Source organism: Acartia tonsa, chromosome 10 (genome assembly GCF_053477335.1).
Source record: "Acartia tonsa isolate MP-2025a chromosome 10, ASM5347733v1, whole genome shotgun sequence".
NCBI classification, from domain to species: Eukaryota; Metazoa; Arthropoda; class Copepoda; order Calanoida; family Acartiidae; genus Acartia; species Acartia tonsa.
Genome location: NC_137269.1, coordinates 14,677,647 through 14,694,209, shown reverse-complemented (window position 1 = coordinate 14,694,209; position 16,563 = coordinate 14,677,647). Strand labels below are relative to the sequence as shown.

Sequence of the window (16,563 nt, the reverse complement as noted above, 5' to 3'; positions counted from 1 at the left end):
CTAAAATTCTATTGTAATCGTTTTGTTTTTAATTATTTACTGTAATATTTGATAGGTAGGTATATTAATTTTCTTTTGAATTTTTATAGGTTTTTTATATTCATTTCTAGATAGGTAATTTATAAACTTTTGATCGAATTTGATTACATAATTTTATTATTATATTTGTTAGATATTGTATGTAAAATGTCGGTAGTTATCGAGACAACTCTGGGAGATGTTACAGTTGATTTATATACCAAGGTTCTTCAAATATTTTTGTTGTTTTAGATAATCTTACACCAGCTTCAACATTCATGTTTGACAGCAGTAATATACAAGTGTGTGCGGGAATAAATATTGATAATAACTTAATAAGGCCACAAGAAATAACTTATTCAGTTTAGATCCATAGTGAGGTCAACAAATTTCTGTTTTTTTTCTGTTAGATGATCTGGATGATTAAGAAATGTTACTTTCAATAGGCCGGTCGAGGTAGAACTGAAAATAGCCTAAACTTTTGATAATATAGAAACATCTGTCTTTTTTTAAGAATGTTCTAAACCTGCTTAAACAGTATATTATTAATCTAATTCCTATTACAGTTGACTAAAATTCTAGATTTTTAACGTTTGAAGAATGGATCAATCTTGAAAATTCTGCCATACATTTTTTTTGTTTCACAATAACAATTTTTTTAATAAGATGTGTTTATATTGTAGGAGCGTCCCAAATCTTGCTTAAACTTTATAAAGTTATGCAAAATGAAAAGATACAATCTGAACTTATTTCACATGGTTCAACCAGATTTTATAGCTCAAACTGGAGATCCTGATGGGATTGGCAAAGGTGGAGATTCTATTTATGGAGAAGTATATGGACATCAAGCAAGGTAATTATTTTTAAAGTACAGTTTGCATTGTGTCTTTTCATACTCCAATAACAAATATTAATAACATTCATAACAGCCTTAATTTTTTCAATTTATATTACTTAATGTAATAATACAAAATTTCAATGCTAGTCGTTAATATATATTTAAGTATGTATAAAATCAGGCTATTATAATTTTTTTACTTTAATGGAAGTTTTTCCTATCGAAAAGATCGAAACTTTTGACAGGTTCTATGAGGCTGAAACTAACCCAAGAATCAAGCACACAAAGAAAGGATTGATATCCATGGTTAATTATGGAAATGGAATGTTGGGATCTCAATTCTTTATAACCTTAGGTAGGTTAGTTTAATGCGATTAAGCTATAATACTTTTTGGAACAAAACAATAATTGAATTAAACATGTAGGTTATCATGATCAAGATAGAAGCGTTATTTTTCTACATTATAATTATTTCAATATTTCTAATTATTTAAAGAACTTATGAGTAAGTGTTAGTTCTATTATAAATTTTTTTTATGGCTTTAATTCAATAATAAAAAAGACATCTATAAAACGAAATTTGGAAATATGTTGGTTGAGTAACCTGTAAAAAAAAAGTTCCGTAGCTAATGTCGTACTCTACTTGCTATGTATTCTCGTTTAATTAGGAGATGATTTGGATTATTTGGATGGAGAGCATTGTGTGTTTGGTGAAGTAGTGGAGGGCTGGGACACCATTGACAAGCTCAATAGCACTATTTGTGATGGCGCAAATAAGCCTTATCAGGTTTGTTATTTTCTTTCTATCTAACATTAGGTATTTAAAATATTTAATAATCACTTATAGACACTTATACATGAAAGATATGCATTCAAATTTTAATGAATTAGTAATTTTCTTTTTTTAGGATATTAGGATCACTCACACAGTGATATTACACGATCCCTACGACGACCCACCAGGATTTGAGGCCAGGGCAGATTCTCCAGAGCCAAGCAAAGAAATTCTAACCAGCTCAAGAATTGGTGCAGACGAGGATATTAATGATTATGCTGGTAAATCTGAATCTGAAATCAATGAAATGTTGGCTGCCAAGGTAAACAGTTCACCCCATTACAAATAGATATGTGTTAATCATATGTTATTTCAATAACACGTTAATTCTCCAATAAAAGATTAATTAGTCGGGTGTATCTTAGTTACCACCGATAATAAAGTTAAGTAGGTGTAATCAGCTGATTGGGAATTTCTATGTTAATTAAAATCTTGCCCGTTTGGATTAGGTGTGATAGAAAATTCTTTTTTTGATGCAAAGGTAATATATATGTGAAATTTACCTGTATATAAATTTTTATTAGTGTTTTTTTTCTAGTTTTAATTTTAATTAGGAAGAGAAAGCACGAGCAACTATTCTGGAAATGGTTGGAGATTTGCCAGACGCAGGAATGTATTTGTTTAATTATTATTTTATCCCAAAAAAATGTTGCATAGAAGTATCCTTTCACCTTTCTTCGAAAATTAATGGTATTCTCATAGTCTTCGTTTCCATATAATTGCTAACAATTATATATATACATAAGGAAAATAATACAGTTAAAGCCTGGTTTAAAAAAATTAAAATACTAACTTTTAAACTCACAAATTCTGTAGGTACCTAAACCTAATAGCGGCGCGTGTAAAAATATTTTCTTTTATTTGATTATCTTTATTTCATACCTAAACTTTGCTTATAATCTACAAAAAATAATATAATGCATAACTAAATTGAAATAGATGTTGCACCTCCTGAAAATGTCCTCTTTGTGTGTAAACTGAATCCTGTTACAAATGACGATGATTTGGAAATTATATTTTCAAGGTAATATCAATAATTTTAAAATTATTGTCTGTCTGATTTTACGAATTAAAAGCCAAATTAGGTAGGTATCTTGCATTGTTGCTCTGATCTTCTAACTATCTATCACTTCTGATCTGTTGAAATAATAACTCTGTAAAATTGAAATACCTCAAATGCACTTCTTTTTTATGTTTGGTGTTTGAAGATACTAAAAATATATGGATTTTATCCCTTCACCTTTATTTTTATTTTACATTTTCCGAATACATTTAATATATACCTAAATATTTCTAATTTAGATAATTTAAATTCAAATTCAATAGAGTTTTGTGATAAATATTTCTGATTGAATTAATTTTAATTCAGATTTGGTAAAGTAAAGTGTTGTGAAGTTATCAGAGATCGGAAAACTGGAGATTCCCTTCAATATGCCTTCATTGAGTTTGAGGAACAGTCTGCATGTGAACAAGCTTATTTCAAGATGGATAATGTTCTTATTGACGACAGGTAAACATAGTTACTTTTAAAAAAAGCTATAAAATGCCAAGAGTATCATTTTAATACTAAATAATGTACAATTATCATTCAAAAAGTTGATTCCTACGTAATTACTGATGGATTTGCTGCCAGCCGTTACGCTACCAACTTTTTATTCGATTTAGGGAAAATATACCTATCAAGGATTATATTACTCATTTCAAATTTCATCCTGAAATTCAGATTCTAAGTACCATTTGCGCATTGATTACGAGATGGTTGCATATCCCCCCCCCCCCCCCCCTTCTTTATTTGATACACTCAGAAATGAGAAAGGCAATTATGATATCAGTAATTTTTAAAGGCAATAAAACCACCTCAAAGAACAGTACCCATTTGAATAAGAAATTATTGTTAAATTGGGGGAGGGAATAAAGATATTAGGAAAGTGGTTAGCAATCTTATTCACGGTAGGTCCTTTTTTGATAACTGCTTTACAATTTAAATATTATAGTTGATTAATTTTTCAAAATCATCTTAATAAAGAGAGGGGTAGGTTTCTGGTAGATTCCGTAAATGTGTGTGTTTTAAGGCTTAAAAATAGTAGTAGAACGATAATTTTCACTAAATATGTGTATTTCTTATTGAAAAGAACTTTTTTAAAAAGTCAACATAAATTTTTATCGTTCTACTACTGTTTTTAACTTATAACACATAACCTTTACGGATTCTACCAGAAACCTACCCCTCCCTTTTTGTTTTTACAAAAGATTTGATCATTATGTTTTATTCTAGACGTATTCATGTCGACTTCTCACAGAGCGTGTCTAAATATAGATGGAAGGGTAAAGGAAGACTTGAAGTAATGGATGAAAAAGCAGCAGGTCTTAAATTATAAAATTAAGAGCTTTGTATTGAGAACTCGTGGCAATTTGATATGGGAGATTGCATGGGTTATAATTATGGTTGGCAAACCGAATCCGGAATCCAGAATACTAAATCCGCCCAATTTTTGAATCCAGAATCCGAATCCGGAATCCGTTTTTTAATAGCGGATTCGGATTCTTAATTATTAGGCTAAAATTAGAGTCTTGAGTTTTTTCTTTCAACCACCCCTCTTTGAAGGCAAAAAAACAGAAAAATATGTGAATAAATTAAAGAGTAGGTAGGTAATTACTAAAACATTTTCCCATTTTTTACCCCTCCCTAGAAAAAAAACTAGGGGGGAGGGTAAAATATTTTGCAGCCAGGGGAAAAAATGAATCTTGTGCAGAATATAATACAACCCTTCAACATACCTAAGTTATATTATGAAAACTTATTTAGATCCTGGTAAAAAAGAGGCGAAAATTGACCTAAAGAAAAACCCGGAAGCTGCTCGACGAGCTAGGTCCAAATCCAGGGAAGCTAGAAAAACACACAGAGATAGATCTAGGTCAAGGGACAGAAAAAAAAGACGATCAAGATCAAGAGAAGCCCACCATCACAACAAACAGCGTAATGAGTATTACAGAGAAAGATCTAGAGACAGGCGCAGATCTAGATCTAGAGATCGCAATGATCGAAGAAGCATAGATGAAGACAGAATAAGATATTCTGAGAAAAGAAGACATCATGATGACAGAAGAAGTCAGAATGATAAGCATAAAAGAGGTCACAAATCAAGATCTAGATCAAGCGATAGAAGACGTGAAAATGTAAAGCGTAGGGACAGAAGTTATTCTTAGAAAACTGAAGCGTCTAGATGAACTTAAGGAACCTTTTTTAAAATATAATTTCTAAATTGTAACTTTATATGTTTCAGAATACAATGTTAAAGACAATGTTATTGTTATTAATAATTATGAGTTTTTTATACAGTGGAGTTCAAGGTAATGTCTTCTTTTGAAACTCATCTTATATTTTATAGAAATTAATTGCAATTTATCTATGATTTGTGTATTCAATAAAAAAAGTTCCTCTTTCTGGTAGGCATGTAGTTTAATGTAAAAGATATGATCCAATATTTCATTTAGGCCAAAGAAAAATATATGCGACCATAGAAACTGAATGTAAAGTTGAAGCAAATAATATCTCTTGTTCCTGCCTCCATTCACATGAACCCACAGCCATCAAACAGTATGTATATCTATTGATAGTTATAAAGAGCTGCAGTTTTTAACGAGGACGTCTGAGTTTTGTTGGAGGAAAATTAGAAATGTAAAAGATAGGTATTTCAACTTTTCGGGAGAATTTACTTCTGGAGGTAACATATTAGTTTAAATAGTGAGCCTCGAAATTTATTCCTCTAGAAAAACCTAAATAATGGTGTCTCCCATTAACTTCCTCTCCTTGGATTTCCCTAAACATAATTATATTTTAGTTAAAAATATTGTTGTCCTCTCAAAAAAAGAAACAAATATTCTAGGAATGGATATAACTGGATCTTAGATATTGTTAAACGATTTAAAAATACAACAAATCTGTTCAACATACAGGTAATCTATAATACAAAGTAGCTTGATGTCTGTCCGTCTGACCGTCTGTCCGTCTGAAGCTTAAGATCTCAGTAACCACTGAACCGATTGGGCTCTACTCTTCAGGGATTATACCTACTGGTCCTGTGATGGTTTTAAGCTATTTTCCTGGGGGGTGGGACACCCCCAACCCCCCAAAAAACTAAAAAAACCACCCCCCCAAAAAATCTCAGTAACTGCTGAACAAATTGGGCTCTACTCTTCTGGGAATATACCTACTGGACCCTGGTCCTCTGGTGGTTTTAAGCTTTTTCTAGGAGGGTGGGACACCCGAACCCCCTTAAAAAAAAAAATCCCTATTTCCAATTTTTTTTTTTTTTGTAAACAAGAACCAGTAACTGGGTTGGGGGAACCCCACTGCACCATGGGGTGAAGCCCCCATGAACCCCCCCCCCAAAAAAAAAAAAAAAAAATTCACCAAAAAATTTTTTGGGGCTTTTTGTAACTTTTAAAAATTGACATCTTTAAAAAGTTGTTGCAATTATAGGTACCTATTAAATAAATTTACAGAGGAGAGTTTTCAATTTTTGTGTATATGTGGTCCAATCAGTGGGACTATCAGAGCTTGCACCGCATACAGGTACCCCGTACGAGATATACGGTGAAAAACCTGGGTTTGATTTTTACGAATTGAAATTTTTGTGCATACGGCGCACAACCTGAGTTTAATTTTACCAAAGAGTAATTCGGCAAAGAATAACTTTTTCGAAAATATAACTATAAGATTATTCTGGAGGGTTGACTTTCCATTACCTCATGGGGCTTCGCCCCTAGAGGCTAGGGGCGAAGCCACTAGTTGTAAATATATAGCATTGCACTGAACATTTATAGAAATTACCCAAGTAGTTGTTTTCTGTAATATAAAGAAGTTTTTGTCTGTTCGGTAAAATCTCGCCAAACCTAGAAACAAATGAGTTTATCTTGCTTTTGAAAATAAAGAAATATCAGCGCAGCCGCCTCTAAGTGGTATTGTAAGTGCCACTGCCAAGATATATTCTTTTAATGAAGTAAAAAAAATTTTGTCATAATTGTTCATATTGAGCGAGAAATTGTCTTGGAGATTGTGGGTTCTGTACATAGCGCGGTTCTGCCTCCGTTTCCAACCATCTTTTGGTGCTAGGTATGAAGCCACTAGTACTTGACAAAGATATTTATTTTTAGTTAATACGGATGTCAAACTGTAACCAACCATTTAAAATTGAGATTGACTTGTACCATTTGAAAGGGGTGAGAATTTTGTTTATTTAAACGAAAGGAAAAAATGTTGACTACCTACACAAATAAGAATTTTTTTTTATTGCTTTTCTGGTCAAATCATCTACCTAATCTTTCAGTTTGTTTTATTTGTATTGTACTTTCATGGTTTTTTTTTTATTAAATACGTTGTAAGTTTTTTATTCTTACGTTAATCTAACATATTAATCAAATTCATTGTCATTCTTTAGATTCATACTTAAAAATTATTACCTATTTAGCTTGATAAACTGGCCTCCTCTAGATTGACAAACGTTAGAGAAATTATTATTGAAGATTCAGATCCAATTAGTGCTTACTTTAGAGGCAGAGCCGAAACTGGAGACTTGGTAATTTTTTTGTAAAGCATACCTAACGTATAGCTCTCAGTTTTATAAGATTTATAATAATACGCTAAGTTTAGAATCCATAAGGGGGGGGGGGGGGAAGTTCTGACACATTTGCGTAAACGGTGAGTATAGGCTTTATCTTTGGACTGAGAGGATAGGTTATTAGAGATAAAATCATTCTTATATGATGAATTTCCCCCAGATTTAAGATTTTTTGGATAGGCCTCCAGGTTCCGGAGCTCCAGGCCTCCAGGTGGTCTCTGTACAGGTAAAATTGAAAAAAAAAAAAAAATTTTTTAAAGTTACAGGTCAACTTATAAAACAAAATATGCATCTTTTTTAATATTATTCACATATTTGAAGAAAAAATATGCATATTTTGTTTTATAAGTTGATTTTTAACTTTAAAAAAAAAATTTTTTTTTTCATTTTTACCTGTACAGAGACCACCTGGAGGCCTGGAGCTCCGGAACCTGGAGGCCTATCCAAAAAATCTTAAATCTGGGGGAAATTCATCATATAAGAATGATTTTATCCCTAATAACCTATCCTCTCAGTCCAAAGATAAAGCCTATACTCACCGTTTACGCAAATGTGTCAAAACTCCCCCCCCCCCCTTGTTGCCAATAAGTCCTCACATAGATTTTAGGAATTATATTTTTTTAGCTTCTAACGCCATTTGTATTATATTGATTTTTGGAATGGCGATTACTTTTAATAATAATTTTGTTTTACGGCAAGTTGTTCTTACTTTTCACGAAATTCCTTCACTTTCTCTAAATTTTATTTCTTTTAGACCATAACATTTAGAAATATCAGAGGAGCAGATAATGGAAGATCAGTTTCTTTGGCAGGTATTCGGTTATTAACGAGAATTTAATATTATTTCATTCGTGTCTTATATATTAGTCCTACAGATTTTAAACTTCACATGATGATTCCTGTAACATCTGTTATTATTCATTACCAGAATTACGTCCGAGTATCCATTTTAACATCCTTAAATGTTATAGGTTAATAGATTTTTTGTTTAATTCAGGAGGTGTTGATTTTTGCAGCAAATCTTGTCTGAACTATGTTGATGATAAAAAAGGTAAATAAAATTATATTGAACTTAATGTGATATAACATGTTTGGACAACTTTGAAGTCAAAAATACCATTTTAGTATCTTTTACTAATGAACAGAAATTTAAACATTTAGTTCCTGAGGAAGAATTATTGCTTACTTTTATCACAAACAATGTTACCTTCAACTCATTTTCATGGTATATTTGGGGAAAACTTCAGTATCTTTTCCTACTCCCCCCCCCCCTTCCATTATAAGCATTTTGAATGCTTATTATTTATCTTAAAAAAAAATTTCACTTATTTTCATGTGATAAGTGTATCAAGTCTAAAATGTTAAATGGTTCTCATATACCTATCAAGTATAAATAGGTAGAAGGACAACCTATTCTTTTTGTATATCACAGTAATCAATAAGAATTAATTAAGGTATAGTTTGTTAAATGAAATGTTCTATTGATTAAGTAAACAATACTTAATGTGACATTCCCCTTAATCATAATCCAGAGTGTTGTAGTGTGTTTCTATATAGATTGTAACACCTTACTGATGAAGTAATTTACTCCCTATTTTCCATTCTTTATGGTATTCGTATTGGCATGTCCTATCGAATACGAAAATGAAGTTTTATTCCAAAATTCATATCCGTATTTTTGGTCAAGAAATCCGCAGACTTATAAGACTAGGTTTTAGATTTCAAACCCTTCTTGTTTTTCACAAAATTCACATTGCCACATGATAAGGGGCTCCCCTTTATCAGGCATTGTTACAAAAGGGACCATACATACCCAAAATACCTAACTTATATAATTTTGCTTTAATACCTTCTTCTCAAATTAAGGCTCCAAAAATTCCTAAATTAAAAAAAACTTTGATTTTTTAGGGCCACCCTCATTGCGTGAAGATTCTTGTAATGAATGCATTCCATCAAATGTTAAGTTCAATTTTATAAATGTAAGTAATTGAAGATAATTGTGAGCAATCAATACTTAAATTAAGATACATTTTAGGGCGGAAATATTTTTATAGAATAATATTTTGCACCAGGGGCATATAAATTATATTACTGATAAAAAAGTGAACTAAATTATTTTCCTTAAACATAGAATAAATTCTTCAGTGTACAAGTACTGGTCGTACAAACATAAATAATTAAAACAAGTCTTGTTTTAGATTGAACATGTATACATGGGACACTTTGGAATAGCTTCATATGACATATTTAATGATGAGGGACATGCTATTTTATATGCTGAAAGGATTAACACAGTTTTGTAAGTGTTATTTTTAAATTGTTCTTATTTACAGCATTAGGGGGGGGGGGGGGAGGGAAGTTCTGATACTTTTGCATAAACAGGTCTGTCTTAGGAGTGTGAGGATGGGTTATTTGACAAAAAAGTTTGCTTTTAGGATGTAGTTTCCCTATAACTAAAAAAATTGGATTTTGACTCCAGGTTCCGATGCTGCAGGCCTCCTGGTTGTCTCTCAGGGATGGTCCGGTCCAATATTTGTTTTGGGCGGGCAGTTTTAAGCTGTCCCAAATCAGACCCCTTTTAGGCAGGGGTGAAAAAAAGGGAGAGGGCTGATTTTTTATAATTGGGTTATATTAACAATTATATAATATAAGCCTTGTATTGTATGTAGCGAAGGATCTTGTTTACCTCTGAACCTATATGGTTTTCCTTTACAGTGAAAGATCTCACTAACTAATGAACTGATATGGTTCTCCTCTTCAGTGAAGCTTCTTATAGGTCTTGAGATGGTTTTAGCAGGGATAAAGGGATGGGACAATGGATCGTATATTTAATATTTTAGGGTCTCAAACCTTGGGTACCAGCTTAAAGTGTTCGTGAAGAAGTTAAAATGAATTTGGGGACTTTGAGTAATAGCACATAATTGCCGCGGAATTTGTTTTGAATCTAGCAGACAAAACTAAAAAAAAACAAATAATTAACACAATTTCTAGCAAACAAACAATTTATGTAGTATAAAATTATATCGGCTGATTCTATCAAATATTTTCTTCCAAGGAAATGTCATTTAGTGTCTAGAAACTGTACTGTGATGTTTTTGTAATAAACAATCTAAGAACCCATCGTGTAAATCTTGAATTTTGGTGAAAGTTAATAATTTGGAGAGAGATGGAGAAGTTATAAAGCAATTTTTCTAGTGATGAATTACAGAACTTTACTTCATTGTGATGTACTGGAAACCTATTTATAAGTAGATGTTTTTTTTTCTTAGAACTCTTTCTCATTTTGAGTTTTCTAGTTTAGATAACCATATACACTTTACAATTTTCTTCAAATTTTCTGGATAAATCTGGTTTTTATGTCCCTTCAGCAAAAACTCTTAAATTGAGTTAATTGCCTATTGTTTTCTTCCTTCCTCCCTGTGGTTTTAGGCTATTTTTTCTAATAATAAGATTTGGTATGTTTTTAAGGCTACTACTCATAATATGAAAGAAAATTTTGGAATAGTAAAACTCTATATAAATACCTATCTAGGCTCAACTCTCCAATCTATATTACTTTTTGATTAACAGCTGATTATGATTGTAGCTGCAATTTAGATACCCAATAAACAACAAAATAGATATAATACCCCCACCTTCCTACAACCTCCAATTTGGGGGGAAGTGAGCACTGAGCAAGGAGTGCTGGTGATTAACACTGTTGTGTATTAATAAGAAACAACAAGACATGGAGAAAACCTTGAGAATAAACTTTTATAGGCCTAAAGTTACTTTTAAATTTTGTTGATTTAACACCAACACCTGATGCTGATACTTCATGTGTTGAGTTATTGTTAGTCCAGCTCGCCCCTCCCCTAAATTCAGTTTTATTTTATCAAATTATTGATAATACGAATAATTTTTAGGGTTGAAGATCCCTTTATGAGTAATGTTGTTGTTGAAAGGTATTTCTTATTCATTCAATTTAAAGTTAATCATATCTTTATTGCTTTTAAATTTTCCCTCTACAATAAATTTTTACACACATTTACAAAAAAAATATATCATAATGTAATAAACTTGGACGTCCTCAGAACAGACATTAACTATTATTAAATTTTAGTATTGACGCTAAAGAATGTTGGCTAAAATCAAAAGTAAACAGAAATCCATACACAACTGAACAGGTTGACTGCAATAGCTATGGTAATTGTTATGCCTTTTTTCCCGAAAAAAATCCGAATAGTGACAAATTGTGATATATTACCTGTCAAATTTAGCTTTCCAATTTTAACTTTTTTCAAGCGATATAGCAATGATTATTTGGTTTTGCAATTGACGTTATGCACCTTCCAGCAGTGATGTCAAGCATATTTTTGGCGAATATACTAGGTTTACTTATTGATAAATAATCAGTAAAAATCACTTTGACAAAGATTTTGATAAATCACAGTGGTCCTCAAGGCAAAAGAAGTTTGACAAAAACCACCAGAAAAACGGACTATGTGGCCATCAAATATACCCATTGGGGGGCCAGGAACTGATTTCCTTATAATCATAGCTGTTCCTTCTTGCGATTTATTTGATGGCCACATAGTCCGTTTTTCTGGTGTTTTTTGTCAAACTTCTTTTGCCTTGAGGACCACTGTGAAATAAAGATATAAAAATGTGGAACAAGTCACGACAAAATATCAGCTAATGCAGAAACACAAAAACTTACCTTTTTTAGATTTTGCATTGTCAAGTTTAAACCAGACTTGAGGGTGAATTGCACTGTAAATAACCTTTCCTATATCCTGTCCTAAGTGAAAACTACTATTTTTTCAAAAACTACATAAGATCTCTACAATATTTATCAACAAAGCTTGGAGAGGACCATCTCCTCTCAAGAACAACTGTAAATTAAACTAAATTGTTTGGATTCCTTGCATTCAAAATTTCTGGCGGGCTTTGGGACAATGGACTGCAATATAGCCTCCTCCATGGCTATTTTTTTTTTTTGGGGGGGGGGAGGGTTTTATTTGGGGCTATCTTGGCCCTCCTACTGGGGTTGTGGCAGAAAAGGTAAAGGTTCTTGTCATGATCATGCATGCTTAAATCTGCGCTTGTGAGCAGACCGCTCACCAAATTTGCAGTTATTTATCAGTAAGGTTAACATTAACATATGTTTGCATTTTATAGCTGCATTGATGGTAATTTTTTTATGATATACATACACCTTTTTACAAATTGAACCCAAAAGAACATTTTATGCTATTTTGACGATAGTTAACCAACATTTTTAATTTTTCTCTCCTAAAACCATGTTAGGAAATTTTTTTCTCGTTTATTTCACATTATTTATAGTAAGCTAGCATAATTAATTCACTCAAACAATGTATGACATCACTGCATTCACAGTACCTTTTTGTAGATTACGAGATCGTTTCCCTTAGTCCATTATTTCCATCTGTCATTTTTGCTGACATCTAAAGTGTTCCCTCATTTTGATTACTGTTACTATTCAGGTGGAAGTGGAGGCCTTCACTGGGGATATATACTCCTGATTGTCATTATCTCATTTTTTGTAATGTTTTGTTGTACAGCACTAGTTTGTACAGGCATTAAAAAAGGTTGAATTATTGGCCAATCTTTTTTATTAGTTAACTGTAAGGTAGGTAAAATTGGTGACAAAGTTATTACTATTATTTAGGTATAAAAAGTGTGCTTTAACTTTTCGTTTTTTGTCTTATCTTTGTTTCCCTTGTGTAAAAAATATTTGTCATTGATTTTTCTTACAAAGAGTACAAAAAATCAGGGAGTAAGGGAGGGGACAATGGATCGAATATTCAATTTTCAGGAGTCTAAGGCTTAAAGGGAATGTGCAAAAACATTATTGTGATATTTGTGTAATAAACAATCTAAGCACCCTTCTTGTTTCTAGTGGCATTTTAAAATTTAGGAATATGGGGTGAACTAGTTCCATGGACAATGTTCTGGTAATCTAATTTTAAATGAATGCTTTTTTTCTTAAAACTTTTTCCTATTTTAAAGTTTTCTAAATCTGATTAAAATAACCTTTACAATTTTCTTCAAAGGGGGGGGGGGGGGGTAAAATGTGATGACTCGTGCCACAACATACCAGCAATTTTATTTTGGATGCTACTCCTTTAGTTTTAGAGATAATTGGGGTAAATCTTTTGGGCTGGGTCACTAATTACCCCAAGTTTTGGTATCTTTAAAAAACGGCGGCGGGGCCCGCCGTTCGCCGCCATTTTTCTGCCGCCACAAAAAAAAAATTTTTATTGCATTTCTCGCCGAATTAGGCAATTTGGAATCATTTGAGACCATGTTATTTTTTTCAAAAAATTTTCCCCTTATAACCAACCCTGTCATTTTTTTCTTCAAATTCTCGTTTATCAAGATATATCTTAAATTCAGTGCCTCTCCTGTGCTTTTTAAGATATTGAAACAAAATCTTTTGAGGTAAGTCAGTAAAAAATATTTGAATAAAAGATGGCGGCGGTACCGCCGCTCACGCCGTCCACCGCCATTTTCCGCCGCCGCCAAAACTTTTTTTATTGCATTTCTCGCCGAATTAGGCAATTTGGAATCATTTGAGACAATGTTATATTTTTCAAAAATTTTTCCCCTTACAAGCAACCCTGTGCAGTGGGGGGACTTCGTCATTTTTTTTAAAATTCTCGTTTACTAAGGTATATCTTAAATTCAGTGCCTCTCCTAAGCTCTTAAAGATATTGAAACAAAATCTTTTGAGGTAGGTCAGTAGAAAATTGTACGGGAAATATTTTATTTCTCACCTTTAGGATTCAATTCACTGTAAAAAATCAGTTTTGGGTTTTGGCCAAACTAACCCGTATTTAGTCACTTAACACTCTGAAAAATTTAACACAGTTTCAGACTGTTCACATATAGCTCATGTACAATACTTTTATAAAGCTTTGGTTATACTTTGAACGGTTTAAAAACCTGAAAATGAAAGAAAGAATTAATTGTCTTTTACTTTACTTTTTGTTTGAATCTATTAATAATTTCTTAAAAGCTTTATAAGGACAAAATTATCAGACCAATTCACATTAAAAGTTGTGGACATTAATTTTTACAGTGTCCAATTATTACAAGATTAGTTACCATAAAACAAAGGCATTGTAAAAATGGAAAAATATAATGAAATAAAATATTAAAATCTTACATTGTGCAAGAGTTGGTAAAGCACGGGCCAATCCCAAGCAGCTTAATCTTTGAGTAATCCATGGCATTCTTCTCGGTTTGGTTTTGCTTGTGTCAGTGAATCCAGCGTGTACAGCATTCCCCATAGGCCTAGAGAATACAGTATAAGCTAAAGCCATGAAACTTTCATTCTTCAAACGTATTTCTATATCATTAGGAGCGTGTCTTTCTTAGATAATGAATAGAATAATCGTAGTTATGAGCGTATTAGGAGCGTATCACTTTATCTTTGGTTGCTTTGACTCGTCAATACTATTAATATACATAAATATTTACCTTTAATACATCACAGATTAGCATAAGATGTACATACATTTTTTACAGTGAAATTGGTCTGAAAATAGAATTAGATATAAATATAAAATAAAACCTTGGAAACCTAATCAAATTACATTGATAGGCCCTATCATTAAAAACATGATAAAACTATACATACAAAGAAGGCTTGGTTGGTACAACTCCAACATTATAAAACCATCTAAGGACGTACATAATACAATAGAGATAAAACTATAGATTCTTTCTTCTCTAGGCTTCTTAATTTCCTTTGCACGTGATCCACTTGCTTGTTTGGGGGAAATCACAGAAGTCCTTAAATAATAACATTCATTACAAAAATATTTGAATAAAAAATGGCGGCAGTACCGCCGCTCCCGCCGTCCACCGCCGTTTTCCGCCACCGCAGGATGGCTTGTAAGGGGAAAAATTTTGAAAAAAATAACATGGTCTCAAATGATTCCAAATTGCCTTATTCGGCGAGAAATGCAATAAAAATTTTTTTGGCGGCGGCGGCAGAAAATGGCGGTTGACGGCGGGAGCGGCGGTACCGCCGCCATTTTTTATTAAAATATTTTTTTACTGACCTACCTCAAAAAGATTTTGTTTCAATATCTTTAAAAGCACAGGAGAGGCACTGAATATAAGATACACCTTGGTACACGAAAATTTGAAAAAAATGACTTAGTCCCCCCGCAGGATTGTTTATAAGGGAAAAAATTTTTGAATAAAAAACATGGTCTCAAATGATTCTAAATTGCCTAATTCGGCGAGAAATGCAATACAAAATTTTTTTTGGCGGCGGCGAAAAATGGCGGCGAACGGCGGGAGTGGCGGACCCGCCGCCGTTTTTTTGAAAGACACCAAAACTTGGGGTAATTAGTAACCCAGCCCAAAAGATTTCACCCAATTATCTCTAAAACTAAGGGAGTAGCATCCAAAATAAAATTGCTGGTATGTCGTTGCACGAGTCACCACATTTTACCCCCCCCCCCCCTTTTCTGGACAAATCTGGATTTCATGGCCTTTCAGCGAAAACTCTTAATTTGAATTAATTGCCCATTGTCCCCTCCCTTACTCCCTGACAAGAAATATAATTTATGATTAAGATTTTTTAATCCTAAGTTTTGTCAGATCGACTCCTGGTGAAATGTGATCTTTTTTTGCTCGAAAAATATTGTAACATTCAGTTATATTCTTACATTATCATTTATTTATTGTTTGTTATTGAAATATTTCATATGCCTTAAATGTTTCACGAATTTATCGTTGAATTAACATGTCATTAACTTATTGTATTAATTTTTTGTTTTTGTCCAAATTAGTATCCATACAATTCATTTTTTAAATTAAGGGGGGGGGGTTAATGCAACCATCTCGTAATCAATGAGCAAATGGCACTTAGAATTTGAATTTCGATCTAAACTTTTGCATGAGTAATCCTTGGTAGGTCTATTTTCCCTAAACCGAACGAAAATTAGAAAAGTAACGGCTGGCGGCTCAGCCGTGTAGCTGTTTTTTTTTTTGCCTATTTTCAGGGTAAATCCTTTATCAATTACGTAGGTATCAACTTTACAAGACATATTTTTGGTTTAATTCATGTTAAATGATAGCAATAACCATTTTTGAAACTTCTATTACAAACAGCTACCGTATAGAACCGTTTGATGATAGTATTTTGGAGTGGCAACGAGTATTATGTGGAGATAGGTTTCGTGACTAAATTGTATTATAGATATCCAAAAAATAGCAAAACGGCTGAGCCG

The 16,563-nt window shown here is 32.4% G+C and overlaps 2 protein-coding genes and 1 long non-coding RNA gene across 21 annotated transcripts; 2 read left to right on the top strand and 1 right to left on the bottom strand.

Moving 5' to 3' along the window:
- Positions 1-110: 110 nt before the first annotated feature.
- LOC145329487 (peptidyl-prolyl cis-trans isomerase-like 4) lies at positions 111-4,977 on the top strand. Its single transcript, XM_080173660.1, has 10 exons — positions 111-243; positions 702-871; positions 1,102-1,211; positions 1,525-1,643; positions 1,765-1,953; positions 2,246-2,300; positions 2,631-2,715; positions 3,061-3,201; positions 3,967-4,055; positions 4,498-4,977. Exons 1-10 carry the CDS (start codon positions 187-189, stop codon positions 4,896-4,898), a joined length of 1,416 nt encoding a protein of 471 aa, XP_080029786.1. The 5' UTR covers positions 111-186; the 3' UTR covers positions 4,899-4,977.
- LOC145329488 (uncharacterized) lies at positions 4,973-16,122 on the top strand. Of its 19 annotated transcripts, none has more exons than XR_013882933.1 (14): positions 4,979-5,042; positions 5,187-5,289; positions 5,579-5,648; positions 6,849-6,914; positions 7,163-7,270; positions 8,067-8,124; positions 8,310-8,363; positions 9,221-9,291; positions 9,511-9,611; positions 11,218-11,256; positions 11,415-11,497; positions 12,799-12,944; positions 13,074-13,091; positions 15,887-16,122. XR_013882933.1 is itself a non-coding variant. In XM_080173665.1 (13 exons), exons 1-12 carry the CDS (start codon positions 4,982-4,984, stop codon positions 12,906-12,908), a joined length of 924 nt encoding a protein of 307 aa, XP_080029791.1. In that variant the 5' UTR covers positions 4,979-4,981; the 3' UTR covers positions 12,909-12,944; positions 15,932-16,122. The 19 variants fall into 19 exon arrangements, 13 of the variants coding, with proteins under 13 accessions (XP_080029800.1, XP_080029791.1, XP_080029790.1 ...); XR_013882934.1 differs by having other exon boundaries at positions 12,799-12,948; XR_013882936.1 differs by lacking the exon at positions 11,415-11,497.
- LOC145329491 (uncharacterized) lies at positions 14,167-15,947 on the bottom strand. The gene is made up of 2 exons (XR_013882941.1): positions 14,484-15,947; positions 14,167-14,260 (listed from the first exon to the last, which is right to left on the bottom strand). It is a non-coding gene; the product is annotated as an uncharacterized LOC145329491 (long non-coding RNA).
- Positions 16,123-16,563: the final 441 nt, after the last annotated feature.

What these genes read in the sequence shown, in the direction of transcription:
- LOC145329488 (XM_080173665.1), top strand. Translation starts at nt 4,982, where the DNA reads ATGTTAAAGACAATGTTATTGTTATTAATAATTATGAGTTTTTTATAC. An exon ending in CAAATCTGTTCAACATACAG is followed by an intron (nt 5,649 to 6,848) that starts GTAATCTATAAT and finishes ATTTATTTTTAG; the next exon opens with TTAATACGGATGTCAAACTG. An exon ending in CTATGTTGATGATAAAAAAG is followed by an intron (nt 8,364 to 9,220) that starts GTAAATAAAATT and finishes TTGATTTTTTAG; the next exon opens with GGCCACCCTCATTGCGTGAA.
- LOC145329487 (XM_080173660.1), top strand. Translation starts at nt 187, where the DNA reads ATGTCGGTAGTTATCGAGACAACTCTGGGAGATGTTACAGTTGATTTA. An exon ending in TGGAGATTTGCCAGACGCAG is followed by an intron (nt 2,301 to 2,630) that starts GAATGTATTTGT and finishes AAATTGAAATAG; the next exon opens with ATGTTGCACCTCCTGAAAAT. An exon ending in AATGGATGAAAAAGCAGCAG is followed by an intron (nt 4,056 to 4,497) that starts GTCTTAAATTAT and finishes AAACTTATTTAG; the next exon opens with ATCCTGGTAAAAAAGAGGCG.